The 16,421-nt window shown below is 36.8% G+C and overlaps 1 protein-coding gene across 1 annotated transcript in view; it reads left to right on the top strand.

The window, feature by feature from the left end:
- Positions 1-16,421, top strand: part of LOC122805246 (leucine-rich repeat flightless-interacting protein 2-like) — an 803,415-nt gene that overhangs the window by 599,194 nt on the left and 187,800 nt on the right. Inside the window, exon 6 of the mRNA XM_044075336.1 lies at positions 3,678-3,746. Coding sequence (XP_043931271.1) covers positions 3,678-3,746 — 69 coding nt within the window. The remainder of the gene's footprint in view (positions 1-3,677; positions 3,747-16,421) is intronic.

Here is a 16,421-nt window from a genome sequence, read left to right as displayed (position 1 = left end):
ACATATGTACAAATTACTATAATTCCAACAAAGCGTCAACTTAGGATGCCAACAAAACACACAAGAGCATCTAAGTGACTAAATATTAATGTTATAGGTAAGCTATAGGAAGTCCTAGGTTAACAATAATTCAAAAAGCACCCCAAAAAAACAGACATGTTATACTGCAGTTAACATATATGACTCTTGTATATAAATTCTAGAGCATAAAGGCAGAGGGTAAGAGCCAGTAATTTTTAAAGAGCACTGAACTTATATTTATCTGTACACAGAGAGAGAAGGAGAAAAAAAAAAAAGAAAAAAAACATTCCTGAGTGATTCTTTATATTTAATGTGACGCAGTATCCGTGGGTAGAACAGTTCTCTATTTGCAATGAAATTGTGTGGTAGTAATAGAGCTAAAGGAGATCATAAAGAACAATATTAAAAATATAAAAAAAAAAAAAACTGTAAATATATATATATATAAAAAAAAATAATAAATTTATAGTAAGACACTGCATTTGACAACGTGAGATAGAATATTAGCTACAGAAATCATACTTTTGACACGTAACACGTGAAAATCTAAAGCCTACAGCTATTTATAAATAGTTATGTAAGTAGGCATCAGATTAAATATGTTTACGTATGCAAGCTGTAACTAAGCAGCATAAAACACTGTATAAGGATAATTATATAGAATAGGTACAGAACTGTGTACATTTGGAGGCCAAATCAAAGCACCGGTGAACAGACAAAGACGCCAAGAATAGTTTAGAGCTTATAACCAAATAACCTGGTCTACTTCAGAACTGAATCTATAAACAATCGTTCAGTTTAAATAGATTCATTGGCGCCAAAATTATTTACTCCTTGAAGGTACAGCGTTGACCATTAAATCGCATTATCCCACATGTAGTTTGTAACTGATCCTTCTGCGTTTTAGTAAAGCTGGTCATACTAGCCTGTATACAATGAAACAGTGTATTATACAATAATAAAATGTTAAAAACACAAAAAGGTATAAAGCAAGTGGTAAAATCTAGATCAAAGTCTGATATGTATCACCGCTGACCGTAACATATGCAAAATTACCATAATAGCTGCCGTAAATGTTACCAAAGAACCTAGTAATCAGTGGGAATACAGACTGATATAGAGTTCTATAAAAAAAAAAAAGAGATAACCACCATATAGTTAACACGAATAATAAAAGAAAAAAAGTGTTGTCCAGAAAGATTGTCCCTAGTCTATGTTATCATAGATCTAATAAAAAAGGGACAGGATAAATAGCAAGTCATAGGTCTAAAGCAATAAAAGAGAAAAAAAAAAAAGCAATCGGAGACTTGCTAGGCAAAAAAAAAAAAAAAATGTGCTTGGAAGTAATGTTACAGGTCCTAATCAGTCTCCGGTTAACTATTTAAGGAAAGTTTAGTTGTTACAGCATAAAGTAAAGGGTATAGAGCTATTTGGCAATGTATGAGTGTTCGTGCAAGGGCTGGTAGCTGTAATACGCGCTATAAGCGCAAACAGTGTTAGCGAGTGTATTTTTTTCAAGAGCTCATGAGGGTTACAAACAAATGGGACCCTGTGGGACACAAGAAGTCGCGAATGTGTTCCTACCCAAACAACAAAGGGCTTAATATCTAAAACGGAACTTGTTATAAGATGTTTAATGGCAAAAGGAGTACAAAAAAAACGTAGAGAGATATAGGGACATATGTCGCTTTAACAAGCAGATCAAACACTCAGGCCTCCTTTTGAAAATCCTACTGTTCCCCTGAATTTGATTAGTGAGCCACAGGTTGACTCACCATCAGTGAAGATCTTAAATTCTTGTCCTTGAAAACTATTTTTCTGGTCCCTATCACTTCCACTAGGTGAGTATCCAAACTTGGACACTTTCCTGCAAATCTCCCTGTTTGATTTTTCATAAGGATGGGGTTTCCTTGTTAATCAGTCCATCATTTTTAGCCAAGGTGGCTTTTGAATCAAACATTAATCAGGTTATCAGTCTACCTGTATTCTCAAAAATTTCAGACAAGGGTGCATATTTGGTACATCTTTTGGACATGCACCAACAGCTTGGATTTTATCTTCATAGAGCTATAGATTTCAGGAAAACTGATAATTTATTTGCATCTTTTTGAAAGAACAAATTGGGGGAAGAAGTGTCCAAAGTGACTTTAAGTGGCTGACTGATTTGTAAATCCTTTGTTTACAAAGAAAGCAGTATATCTTTGACTAAGCCCCCCCCCCCCCCCAAAGCACATTCCACATTCTTCAAGGTCCTTAGCCAGTTAAGCTACTTTTGGTCAAGAACATCTGTAGATGAATTTGTGTTGCTGCCACTTGGTCTAGTGCACTTATTTACATTGCTCATTACAAGTTAGATTTGCTGTCCTGGAATAGGGCAGCATTTAGCTCTGCTGTACTGTGAAACGTCCTTCCATGATGACCACCAAAGGTTTATCTAGCTGGGGACTTCTCCCATCAGTTGAATAAATGAAAATGACAGCATCAGATGCAAAAGTTCAGAACTCGCCATAAAATTTTCATTTTCATTCTTACTCAGCTTTCCATCCTCCATCGCTCTTCCCTTTCCTTTTGGTGAGACCTAAGGTATGCTCATTTGGGAAACAGATTGTTCCCTTTTTGAACTCCAGCTTTCTTTTTCTCTGCCTCTGTTCTCCTTTCTATATCATTTTGACTTCATGCATGTGTTACTTGGGGCAGCAAACTTGATCTGAGGTTTGCTAGGATGACAGGGCAATATGGGTAAATGGAGAAACTTGAGTTGGATCCCTGAACGTAGTGAAAGCAGCCGAGCTAAGTCTAAGTTCTGATACAAGTCCCATCAGTTGAGGAAGAATGAAAATGGACAACACTGATGCATCATTACAAGTGAGTAAATAGCGTTTGTTTATTGACCATGGGATGGGTAAGGCTAATCTGTAAATGTGATAAGTTATTTCAAGCCCAAATAGGGAAATAGGCAAGGCTTAAAATGCCTCACAAGAGCACCTGGCATAGTACTTATCTATGAAACCTATAAAAGTACAGGGGCAAAATGCATGGAAATTGATTTTGAGAACAGTACATAAGAACTGAGAGGTTTAAGGAATGGCAGGAGCTGAGCTGTTTAATGTTGAAGTTAATTATTTTTAAAAACTTATACTGCTTGAAACAATGAAAAATGGCGCTTTTTTTTGTGATTGCATGTGTACTCCCTTCACTAGAAACAGTGGGTTTAATAAAGATGTTTAAAAATACATTGTTTTAAGAACATTTGAGTTGTGTTAGATAACTGTGCCATATGGTGGCACTGGCCTTCGAACAGTTGCTGATTTCTGTTGATTTCTACTTTTTTGAGTTGCTGTGTGACTATGCAATTTGCTTTGCTTTACACTTAAGACATTTACTTTATTCACTTTGAACCTCGGATGCTATGTTAATGAACCATTGTGTGTCAGATCTCATAGAATCACTGCATTGTATTTCTGTTTTGCCAGTAATGAGGATCTTACTAGTATGGCACAGGTACACTTTCTTGTTGCATTTAAATTAATAAATCAGCCCTGTTGTGCATTTTTTTTTAACTCTGTGAAGCTATAGTTTGTAGTGGTAATCTCAAGACTTTATTTCTGTTTGTTTACTGTGTGTGTAATTTTCTAATTTGTGTTTTTTATTTAAAGAGTTCTTCCTTTAATGTGCGTAACTCAAATAGAAGCCGTGCGACCACTTCTCGCAGAAGAGATCTTGCTGTGTGTACCAAAGTAATGTATTCATGTGTGCTGTGTTGAAGTTTCATAAAAATGGTCACCATACTAACCACTTAAAACGCATGAATCATTTTTTTGGCATGTTTCTCTGCCAAGTGTGCTGGCTAGAGCACATTTTGTTTCTTCCCTGAGTGAAGTGTAGCAGTACTGATAATTAATGGTCATATGATGGGTCTCACTGTGCAAGAGAGATTAGTTTTTTATGTACAGCAGTTCTGGCTATGCAGTGTGGAGAACCAAGATATCTTGAAATCGTTTTGGGAAGAATTCCTTGAAGATTATTTTAACAAACTTGCCCTTCACAGTCTGCCCAATCTAAAAGTGGGATTTCTGCTCCTCAGTTTAACCCACTGCATGTGTTACACTGGCAAAATAGGAATGGTACCATGACTCAGTGGTTAAGGGAGAATGTCAACTGGTTGAAGCTACAAATAAGAAAGGAAGCTGATTCTGTCCAAGAAGCACTCTTATGTAGTAAGTAAACAGGCAGGGGAACATTTGGTCATACCTATTTTGTTGAGAAATAAGGCGTATTTGTCAGTGTCCCCATCTTACATCTTGGTGAAGTGAATTTGTTGGAAGACTTGCTGGAATACTTGTCCAGAACTTTGTGGGAGCTTCCGATTTAAGAAGCCTTGTGTGGTTCATTTCTTATGGAATCCCTCCCTGGCATACTTTTTTCCCTCCATACCTTGTGACTTTCATCCCCTTTACCCATAGGTCTTGTAGCTAATTTGTTTTAGATGCAGGGGCATTACCTGTACTGTGTGAAAACTGAATGGGGGGGGGCTTGTCATCCATCCCACTATGGTGGAGATTGTACCTCTCTCCATACCCATTCATCTGCCTTGCAACTGAGATACTAAAGATTTTCTCATTCAAGTTGCCTGAGGATCTGGCTTCACCTCCACCCCTGACCAGGTCTTTCAATGTTTTAACATGGGCTGTAGTTGCCTTGAGGCCATGGAACTACAAGGTACCACTTGCCTTTCTGCACCTGGTATTTAGTAGAGGGCCTTTGTTTTGGCTTCTAACTCTACCCCCTAGGTTGTGGACATAAACACCACATCACTGTGAGTAATCCATCGCTCTCCTCCAGGTTGTGTGTGGTGCATGCTGACATGCATACTCCAGTGCATATGCCATCAAAGGTCTATTGCCCCTGGCTTGGGATTACCAATATCACATCCCCTGCTTTTGACTCCTGTCATGCAAGAATGGTGTTGCACAGAAGTAGTCTACTAACTGGAAATTGCCTCCTTCCCCCTCTCAGATTGAAATAAGCTGGTGTAAGATGCTCTTTTTATTCTATCTCCAGCTGCTGTAGTGCTTATGTTGCTATTCTCTTTCCTATCTGGGTCATGATAAGGTCTTCATTCCTCTCTACAGAGAGCTTAGCAGGAGCTTCTGGAAATGGATCACTTTAGAGCTCATGCTGTTACCTGGGAGAGCACATTTCCCCCCCATTCTCCTGGTTGGTGTAGCATAGTGAAGAGGAGTTGCAAATGGTCTTGTTCTCCACCCCATGCCAAGTGAAAAAGCTTTTATACATTTTCTCAATTTCTTCTACTTCCATGACTTAAAACCAAATTCAGATAAGAAATACCAAAGCTTATTCCCTATATGTTGGTAACAGAAAGGGATCAATAGTTTGAGATTCTATGGCCTGTTTAAATGCAGAAAAAAATTATATTTCTAGTCCTAGAGATCCACATGGTTAGGGCCATGTTTTGTTCGTCTGGTTTACCTGATCTCTTTCAGTCTGTTATGTTAACCCAGCTATACCAAATGTACTCTGCCAAGTAGAAAAAGTTCTCCATTATTGACAGAGCAGTAGTTGATACATTATCGTTTGGTCATTTTACTGGTGATTCTTTTCTGTGTCAGGCAGCTATGTATTTTGAGCCTTATATCTTCCATGCCTTCTGTTTCTACCTTTATGTTTTTATTTACTGTATTCATGTCTTTACCATTTGTTAACTTGAATGGAGCATGTAGCCAGGTGGACCATTTTCAGGCTTAGCCCTGAAAAAGTTCACTATACAAATAGTGTACAAGTACACACTCATGCAAAAACATTATAATAGCATAAAAGACTTCCATCTAATATAGGAGTTCAGCTAGTAATGTTATCCAGCATCATTAAAAACATAATGTAGGAATCTGTTTAGTAATATCAAGGTATTTACAGTTCTCTTTACAGAGTTACTGTTGATTAATTGTCTGTTGTGGCAGGATGGTAATGTGAATGGTGGAAGATGGGTAGAATAGGAAGTAGGTGATGTGAGGCTGGGGAAGCGGTAGAGAGTAGGATGGCGATAGTATGGAGAAGGCTAGAGGATAGAGGAGAGCGAGGTTAATCTAGCATGGATGTCTTGGATACAAGGCAAGAGGTAGATGGAGGGAGGGAGGGAGACCATAATGGAGTTATGGATAAAAATGCTTGCAAGCAGCTCTTGTGTGTAAAAATTTCTTGAGCTGATGTCTGAAACTGGGGAAGAGGTGCTGCCACAGGTTTGCAGGAACTGATTCCTATGTCTGTGGTATCTTTACTGGGGCTTGTGTTTGGTGGAGTGGAGTTTTGTGAGGGGGAGTAAAGGGAAACTGGATAGTTATCTAAGGTTATAGTATTTTCTGTGAGGGGGAGTAGAGCGAAACGGGATTGTGATCTAAGGTTGTAGTATAGGGTTCTTCGAGAGTCAGCTGGAGAAGAAAATGAAAGGAGACTTTATATTAGAGTTTGTGGAGTAGGGAGGCTAGGAGGATTGTGCATTTTTCACTTGCAGGAAGCCATTTTGTTTTAATTCGGTATGAGCAATAGTCTTTCTTTGGGGGAGGGGGTGCTAATGTGATTAATCCAGATTTGTTTGGACAGTTTGCAGAGCTGACTGTTTTCCTTTGGCAATAATAATGAGGCCATATTCTAGGTAGTAGTTTGCCTTCTCACATAAGTTGCCATTTTTTTGGCCCAGAAAGTAGGGTTTTTACTTTTAGATGTTTCTAGATGATTGCCGCTGTTAAAGTGACACCTGGACCCCATGTGCAAGAATGGGAAAAGGGGTTGTGGATGGAGGGCTTTAGTAATGTTGTGAAATTGGAAGCTAAAGGACTGGTCCAGACTTGCTTCAAGGTCTTCAGAAGTATGGTGTGATTTCTACATGACACTTAACTTTATGCCTTATTGTCCAATTTTGTGGACCAAGGAGAGTTTTTTGTCTCCGTTAATTTGGTGCTCAGTATAAAGTTACTGTGCAATAGCCACAGTGGTAGTGCATTTAGTTTTTTGGATGACCACCTCCAACTCCTGGTTTAAATACCTCATTACATCTTCCACCTGTATCGCTGACATCAACTTACAGAATGAGTAACAAGATGAACAAACAACAAACGATCATGCATTTCACCAACTAGAGGATACCCTCAGAAAAATCAAAAAACTTTAATGAGAAGAAATTTACTTTAACATTTGTCTGGAAAAAAGGCGAGTCCGCAGAGGAGTGCAAATTCAGAAGAAGCCAATATGGAAAAACAGACTGAAACATCTTCAAAGAATGCAAAGAAACCCTAAAAGAGATTAGGCTCAAAGTAGTTAAAATACTACTACTACACAACCAAATGGAACATTCAAAGACAAAACAGGAACTTCCACATATCTACCTCAACACAAATGAAGTTGATGCAAGGAAACAGCCTTCTGAAATTTTTTGATTCCATTGATTTTAACTTCAACTTCCTGCAGGGATCAGGTGCAAGTAGATCTAGACTACCCACAGGGGCTAAATGAAATAAGATGACCCACAGCAAAGGACCTATATGTATGACCACCTCATAACTGCATCTCCTCATGAGATTTCTAACCTAAAGCTCAGACGTCTGTGAACATATGGCAAGTAGAAACTGTGTGAAGGGATCCAAACCACTGATTGACCCCAACTACAGCTGTCCTAATGGTGGGTATAGTGCTTTGGTCTTGTACTCAGTAATAAAGTGATGCTTTTCTTATTGATCGCTGCTGCAGTAGCCCCAGCTTTATAGATGGTGTCCTGCAAAGATATAGCAGTCAGACAGCTTCCAAAGCTTCAAGACACCTTTTATGTGAGTAGTTATCTCAAGCTGTACTGACTAAAAAGACAGGTTTGAGCACCAAGCCCTTCAGAGATTTCCTTACACTGAAAAGTACACTTCTGAGGCTTATGAGAAATGATCCGCTTGTTGCTGTTCCTTTGCTGGGCAGATGATTTCCCTTTTGGGGGGGGGGGACGACTGACTTCACAAAATTGATATCAATTCCCTGTTCAAGGAAATTATTTTCAAGCCGGGAGTTTGTGCTTTAATGGACTGTCACAAGACTCTATTTTACATTTCGGTATGAATGCTCATTTTCCTGTCACTTTAAAACTTGTTTAAAGTATTTAAAAAAGCATTTTTCTGTGGCAGCATTGTGTTTATTTTACTTATTTCTGTGAAAAAGTTACTTTTAAACGCTTTAAATGTTACCACATTTTGCTGCTTGTTTTCCCCAGGAACGCAGCACCATTTTCATCTTAACCATGGGACTGTCAGTCCCATGGTCAATCCTTCTTCCAGCCAAGAAAAGAAAAAGTTAATCGGTCTTTGCTACCTTAGCTGCATGTAGCTGACTCTGATGTGGCCGTTAGTTGTACTGCGCAAGTTCATAGGTGTGTACTAAACTAGCTGCCCTTGAGGGATATTTTAACACTAGCAGATTTCCCTCTTTGTGCTCAAAATAACTTATTCCATTCAATTATAAATTGGCTTTACTCATCCCATGGTTAGTAATTGTGTATTACCTCTAAGAATAACTAGGATCATACCATAGATAATTTGAGGGGACTTGTGCATGGGGTAAAGCACTTTGTAACTGTGCCTCCATCCATTAATAGTACAGGGGGCAGTCCTGGGGTAAATTTTCTGTTTCCCATCCATAGATCTAATTTGTACTTGAAAATGGACTGGGATGAATTTCTTTTATGTGAATGGGGAGTCTGTTCTAAAGCAGTGGTATCCTTTGTGAAATATACATTTTCCTCTGAACTGTACTGTTGATGTTGCGGACGTGGTTTAGATCCCTAGACAGAGCATTTCTGATGGCATTTGACTTGCTGATGTGCAGTAAATCCATCAGTAATGGGTCAGAGGATGCTTTATGTGCCAGAGGTGACTTCTTGGTAGTCTTTAGGATACCAAGTATAGTGACAAGGCTTTGAGTTGGTCCATGTAAGGCATGTTTAAGCTTTGTATCCTTTTAGTAAGGTATCTTTATGCACATTCCAGTTGTTGACAACTCATCTTTTACCCTGAATCCCTCTGGTGTACCACTTACAGCTACTATGGACCATGGTTAGCCATGTCCTCTGTTGCTGTTGGGGTCCCGTCAGTGGGCAAGATGGAGATACTCTTGTCTGTTCTGGGAGAAGGAAAAAAGAAGGCTTCCCTGTCTTGTTAGAATGGTGTGCTCATCTCTGGGGAATCTATGGCTGCCATTAATAACACTGTTGGCCCTATTTTCCAGTTTAAAAAATCAAAACAAAAAACATTTAACTAAATATTTATCTACTCAAATTTCCTTAGACAGGAGTAATTTACTGGGTCTGGCTCAGGGTTTAATTCATGCTGCTGATAATACTTTGAAAGTAGTTTCTGGTGAAAGAAAGGAATACCTCTTTTCTTGAAGGGATTCAAGATTCTGAACAATTAGTTAATTCCAGTCCTACCCTTTCTGATAAGGATGGGAAGATTATTGATAAGCGTGGGAAAAAGTGTATACTCCTGCAACTTTGATTTTCTGACTTTTGAATTGTCAGGCTTGTTTTGTCTGCAGTTCATTCACATGAGGAAAAACTCTGCTTTAAATAATTTAGTGCCTTCGATTGTACAAGTTACTACGCCTTGTTTGCAGTGTATGTATGATTTGGTCAATAGTTCAAGAGCTTTGACCACTGATACTGTGTTGAGAAAGTTTACTTCGTTGTGTTCTCAGAACCTCACAGCTGATTTTCAAAGATGAGATTTTAAATTCTTTCTATAGAGGTTTGGGTTTTGGCCCCTCTGCAGCAAAGGTGATCAAAAGAGGGGTGAGTTGATATAAACTCTTAAGATTTTTAAACGATCCGTTTCCAGATATTCTAAGGGATTCTGTTACCCCTCATCCATTTCTGAAAAAAGAAAAAAAAAACAAAAAAAAAAAAAAACAAACTAAACAATCTCAACAAAGTCCAGGTTAATAGATGTTTGAAAAAAAATGGCAAGGAAGCTCCAAAAATAATTCAGAACCCCCCCCCAAATCAAGCACACTCAAGCCATTGACTACTTCAAGCACCTTGTGCCCCCTACCCTGGCAGTTTCTCTTCTTTTACAGAAAGTCCAAATCTCTACTTTTCTCTTTGGCAACAGATGGTTTCGGACAAATGGGTTCTGAATATTATTCATTAACGTTACAGGTAGCCATGGGAGGGAAATTCTTCTTTCTAGAGGTAACTCCTCATCCACTGGACCAGACTCTTATTTCTGCTGGTCTTCCATCACATGCTGTCCCAGGGAGTGATGGAACCGGTTCCCCCTTCCCCAGTTAGGAAAGGTTTTTATTCAAGGATGCATTTAGTGACAAAGAAAGAAAATGTTTTGTGTCATATTCTGCAGTCGGTTCACAGCCTGTTTACTTCCTTTTCCTCATGAGATGCTTATCACATCCCTATTCTTCCAGACTTCAGGCATTTTTATTAGGGTTTTGTGTCTGAATCACTATCAGTTTTCTTCCTTACCCTTTGGACTGTCCACTGCACTAAGTGTGTTAAAAGTGACTAGCTCTAGTTACAGCACATTGCATGCTACAGGACGTTAACATTTTCCAATTTAGACAACTTGCTTTTCTTTGCAGAGTATTTTTCAAACTGCCAGGAATCTCTCACTTGGGTGAGAGATTTCCTACAGAAGTTGATTCCAAAAGAGCAGTCAAGTCTTTATTGACTCCTTCTCATAACATTGTATTCCTGGGGTGTTAGCTAGACACCTCAATTAAGAGCTTTTCTTTCACAGCAAAAATAGAAATCTGTCTAGAGCTATCCCAGTGTGAAAACAGGAACTCAGAAAACAGAGCCAGTCAACTTGTCTTTTTTGGTACATTTCAGTAACTGGCTAGTAAATGCACTGCCTAGATGCCAGCAAAAAATAAATTCAGTCACAAAAGGTAAGGGAAAAATACTGACTGGGAAGAATTCTGCAGCTGTTTGGTAAAAAGCAGTGCAAGCTTTGTTGCAAGACGTGACTTCCCACAACCTAAAAGAAAAAATAAGTCAAATTTACTCCATTCTGATTATAATTGAGACACTGAAGAATTATATCAACTCAAGTAACAAAAGGCCAGAAAATGGAAGAAGCTTTAAACAGATATTCAGATAAGATAGGGCGTGGCCAAGGATGAACACAGGATAGCAGCAGATTTCTTCAGCTCCACCAATTTCATTACATTGACAGGAATTAATTACTTAAAAAATTAATTTTTGAAGTAATTTTCTTTCTAAATATGTTTGTTTTATATAGTTCTTGAACTATATCTAAAAAAGAAAGGAAATCTTAATAATATTCCTGTCAGAAATTACTTTGGAAATTTTCCTGTCAGTTTATCAGTCTGAAATGAGTTCCAGTAAGACAAATTCTCAAGACTCCAGCATCAAGAAAGAACTTCAGTCTCTGATAATTATAGTCCAGCAACTTACTGCTAAGATGGATAAAATGGATACTAAAATAGACACTTTCATAGAAAAAACTACAAAACAAATAGACATATGGACCTGCAACAACAGAAGATCCAGATGACAGGCATAGAAGAAGCTGTGAATGACATGGAAAATAGAATACAAGAAGAGGAAATCAACATTGAGTTTCTGCTGAAACAAAATACACATTTACAAACAAAGCTGGATGACCTGGAAAATAGATCTAGGCGCAATAACATTAGGATTTTTGGACTGCCAGAAAATATTGAAGGTAACAATATTACTTCTTTTTTAACAACATGGCTCCCTAAAACTTTAGATTTACCAGAAGCATTCTCTTTTGGTATCGAAAGAGCACATAGATCTACAGCTAATACTAACTCTAACAAAAACTATCCTAGATCAGTTATAGTTAGATTTCTATCATCTTTTGATAAAGAGATTGTTCTTAAATCTGCTTAGGCTAAAGCTCCTGTTAAGATTAATGAAACAACTGTGCGTTTTGACAATGACTATTCTTCCATGGTATTAGCTAAAAGAAAAGTTTTTCTGCCACTAATAAGGGAGCTTAAAAAAGCACAGTTTAAATCATACCTTCTGTTTCCTGCCAAGCTTAAAATCTTCCTTCCTGATGGTCCTAAAATTTTCGATGACTTAGACTCTGCTTTACTGTTTATCAAAAAAAATAAGATTTTGGAAAAAATAGAAGAAATGGAATGGGCTAGTCCTTCGTTAAAGAGACTGGCAACTGAAACTTCGTGGAAGACTTCAGAGAAGAAGAAGAGACTAACAAACTATGAAGTATGATTTATAACAATTTCTATGAATACAATATTTTATTCTATTGGCAATAATGATTTTGAGTAAATGCTCATATACAAGCAATTCAAGGTTTTTTTTGGAAGCTGTTAACTGTATTTACATGACAGAAAATAGATGCATCCTAATATATGTAATGTCTGAATCATATTAGCCAAAGTTTTTGATTTAAATGAATGTTAGAACTTATTTTTCTCTCCTCTTGATTTCTGACATCAAGATTATTTGAATGCAAGTGTTTTATATTACATGGATGTATATAGTAGTATGAACAGTTTAAAAAAAAAAAAAAAAAAAAAAAAGGTTTATTTTAGTTTATATGATGCTGTTTTACCAAATGTGTAGTCTTGTCTTGCTAGATAATTGAATTGAAAACTGTTAACTTCAGGTAAATATAACTAGTATTAAATTGATAAGGTGGTAGCTGACGTACTGCTGCTTAGGGTAGGGGGTTAACTTGAGTGGTAAATACTACTCTAAGTTGGAGTTTACAACTCCAGGCTGGATGCAAGGTTTAATCCTTACATTATTTTCACTTGTTCATTGTTATTTGTATATAGTTTTGACATCCACAATATATTTTGTACATTCATTGTCACTACAAACAAAATTGAATCCTATCTGAAATCCCATAAGAGATTCAATAAATACAGCTATATTTAAAGGTACACCTAAAGGAGGAGATGTAACATTACTTATCTTGTTATTTGTTATTTTGATCATAAGATTGTTAAGTTTTAAAAATGCCAAATCACATCTTTAAAAGGAATTTCTTTAAACATTAATGGATTGAATAATCCATGTAAAAGGGCAAGCCTAATAAGATACATTAATTTACATAAGGCCAACTTAGTCTTCCTACAAGAAACCCATCTCTTGAAAAAGATATTGATAAACTAGCCACAAACAAATATACAGTATTGGTTAGTTCAGAGCACACTCAGAAAAAAGAGGAGTGGCTATTTTATGGAATAAAAGTATGCCCATTCCTAAAACCATTAAGTCTTATCAGGATGACAAAGGAATGTTTTGTATGGTTACAATACAAATTAATGGGAAGACTTACACTTTAATTAATGTATATTGGATACCTGGAATTGGTATTAATACAGTGAAACATCATCTTGATAAGATCATATCATTCTCTATAGGAGATATTATTTTAGCTGGTGACTTTAATTGTATACTACATGAAAGTGATACTACCACTATAGGAAAGAGAAGAATTACATCTAATGCAAAACATTTAAAGGATTTTGCTAATTCTTATCATTTGAATGATATTAATAATCAGATAGATTCAAAATCATTACCATACACCTTTTTTTCTAACAGATACAAAACTTATTCAAAAATAGATAGGGTTTTTATTTCTAACCAGATGGTAACAGATTTAATTAATTCCAAAATCATTTCATGTCCTATATCTGATCATAATTCAATTGTTTTTGAATTCATGATAAAAATACTCATAATATTCAGATCAAAAGGATACCAGCATACTTAACTCAACTAAAAGACTATAAAGAATATATACTTTCAGAAGTAAAACATTTTTAGACATAAATAACACTCCTGAAGTCTCCATTGTTTATGTTTGGGATGCCTTAAAGTCATATCTATATGGACAAAGTATCAGATGGTATAATAATAAAAGGAAATCTTGGGATAAGGAATTGTTAGATATTCAAAGTAAATCAGACTCTTATAAACATAATAATAAAGAAAATATTATGGACAAGAAAGTTATTGAAGAAATAAACAAACTAAATGAGAAATACAAAGAAATTTTAACTCATAAAGTTAAAATAACTTTAGAGAATACAAGTTTTTGTCTTATTCAATAAGCCCCAAATACTTACATAGACTTAAAAATAAAACAAAAGGTTGAATAAACAAAACCATATCAAAGAAATCTTTTCTCTAAGGAAAAGAAGAATGTTTCTAGTATACCAGAAATACTAGATGAATTTAGAAATCACTTTCACAAAATTAACCATAATAATATTAACATGGAACCTAAAGATAAAATAAAGGAGTTTATAACCACAAATATGAATAAAAAGCTTAATAAACAACAGATTAAACTATTGGACAAGAGTATTTCATATACAGAAGTTATTACACAAATAAATAAGCTTAAATCAAACAAAGCACCGGGTAATGATGGTATTATACCAGAGATATATAAAATCATTTCTAAAAATACATATTCATTAATACATAAGGTTTTTATTTTGGCCCAAACTGAGTTAATAACCCCCCTATCTTGGCAATATACATTTATTTCGCCAATTTTAAAACCTAATAAAGATCCAACTAGATGTTCTTCATATCGGCCCATCTCATTACTTAATGTTGATTATAAAATGTTTATGAATATCTTTGCTGATAGATTGAAGACAATCATTCCCGGCATTATAGATATAGATCAGACAGGCTTCATTGTAAATAGAAATACTTTTGATAATATAAGAAGAACTTTAACATTAATAGATTTTGCAAATAGGAAAAAGAAAGATTTAACACTTATTAGTCTTGATATAAGTTCAGCGTTTGATTCAGTAAGTTGGGACTATCTGTTTAACTTAATGAAGTGCATAAACTTCTCGGATGCATTTGTAAATCTAATTGAACATTTATACAAAGGAACGTTGGCTTATATTAAGGTAGGAACATATGTTTCACAAAAAATACCCTTTCTTAAAGGTACAAAACAAGGATGTCCACTTTCTTCACTATTATTCACTTTAGTAATGGAGCCTTGGGCTAATTTGATCAGAAGCAGTACTGACATAGAGGGTTTTGAAATAGATGAAAATACAACATCCAAAATTCAACTTTTTGCAGATGATGTTCTAATTACATCAGCAGGATCTAATTCTTCTATACAGTCTCTATTTGATAACATGATGAATTTTAAAAGTATTTCTGGTTTAATATTCAATGAAGAAAAAACTGAAATACTACCTATATATACACGAAAAAATATTCTCATTAGTGATTTTACTAAATATGTACCCAATTCAGGTCAGATAACTTATTTAGGTATAATACTATCTAAAGATATTAAATCTGTTATATATAATAATTATAATACCTGTTTTCTTAATATACAAAATCTTTTTAATACCTGGAATAATATGATGTTAAGTTGTCAATCTCGCCTTCATTCTTGCTTGATGGGTTCGGAGCCGATCCCTCGGCTCCGACTCGGCACTTGCTAAGCTCGAGAGTTTCTTCTACCAGCTCGAGGCAGCCCCATATCCCATGATGCAAGGCGGTAAGTACCCAGATCTCGTTTGCCGCTTCGCTTAGGAGGTCTTCTTTTTACCAGCTCCTGGTAAGTTGTTCACTTTTGTGATTTTTCAAGCTCAGACATCCTAGAACTTCTGAAACAGAGGGGAAACTGGCCCACCAACAATCCCTCTGAGGATGAGTCAGTATACCTAGAGGCATTTGGATCTCGGCCCTCCACCTCCTGGGTGTCTCCGCCTTTCGACCCCCTTATGCAAGTTATTGCACGAAAGGCGTGGGCAGCTCCTGACTCTGTAGAGCCAGTCCCTAGGAGGCCTTCAAAATTTATCACTGCCCCGAGTGACAAACAATTCCTTACCAAGGGTGTCCCCGCTGATGCCATGGTGGTGGCTGCGGCCACCAAAAAGGAACTGGCAGATCCTTCCGTGCCCGTCCATCCTCCTAATAAGGACTCTAGGACCATGGATAGGTACGGCAAGCGGATGTTTTCCTCAGCGACCTTTGCTATGCGTCGCTGAATTATCTTTGTCACTTCACCAGACTCCAGAGATATCCTGAAGGAGCTGGGAGAAGTAGTTCAGGATCCTACAGCTGCAGGGGCTCAAGAAAAGATTGCTTCGCAGCTAGGAACCCTCAATTCCATTGCTAACTCCTCCATGCGGCTAATATCTTATGCTGCGGATGGAGCGAGTAGAGCCGCAGGCACAGGTGTGGCTCTTAGGCGCCAAGCCTGGATGCGGCTATGTGATTTTGCGGATCCCTTTAAGGCATCCTTCACAAATTCTCCCTTTGATGGGTCAGCTTTGTTTGGCCCTCAGGTGAAGGAAACCTTGACCAGGTGTGA

The sequence above is a fragment of the Protopterus annectens genome, chromosome 6.part1 (genome assembly GCF_019279795.1).
Source record: "Protopterus annectens isolate FY-2018-M chromosome 6.part1, PAN1.0, whole genome shotgun sequence".
NCBI lineage: Eukaryota > Metazoa > Chordata > Ceratodontiformes > Protopteridae > Protopterus > Protopterus annectens.
The sequence above is the reverse complement of the archived record's forward strand: the minus strand, read 5'-3'. Positions and strand labels throughout refer to the sequence as shown.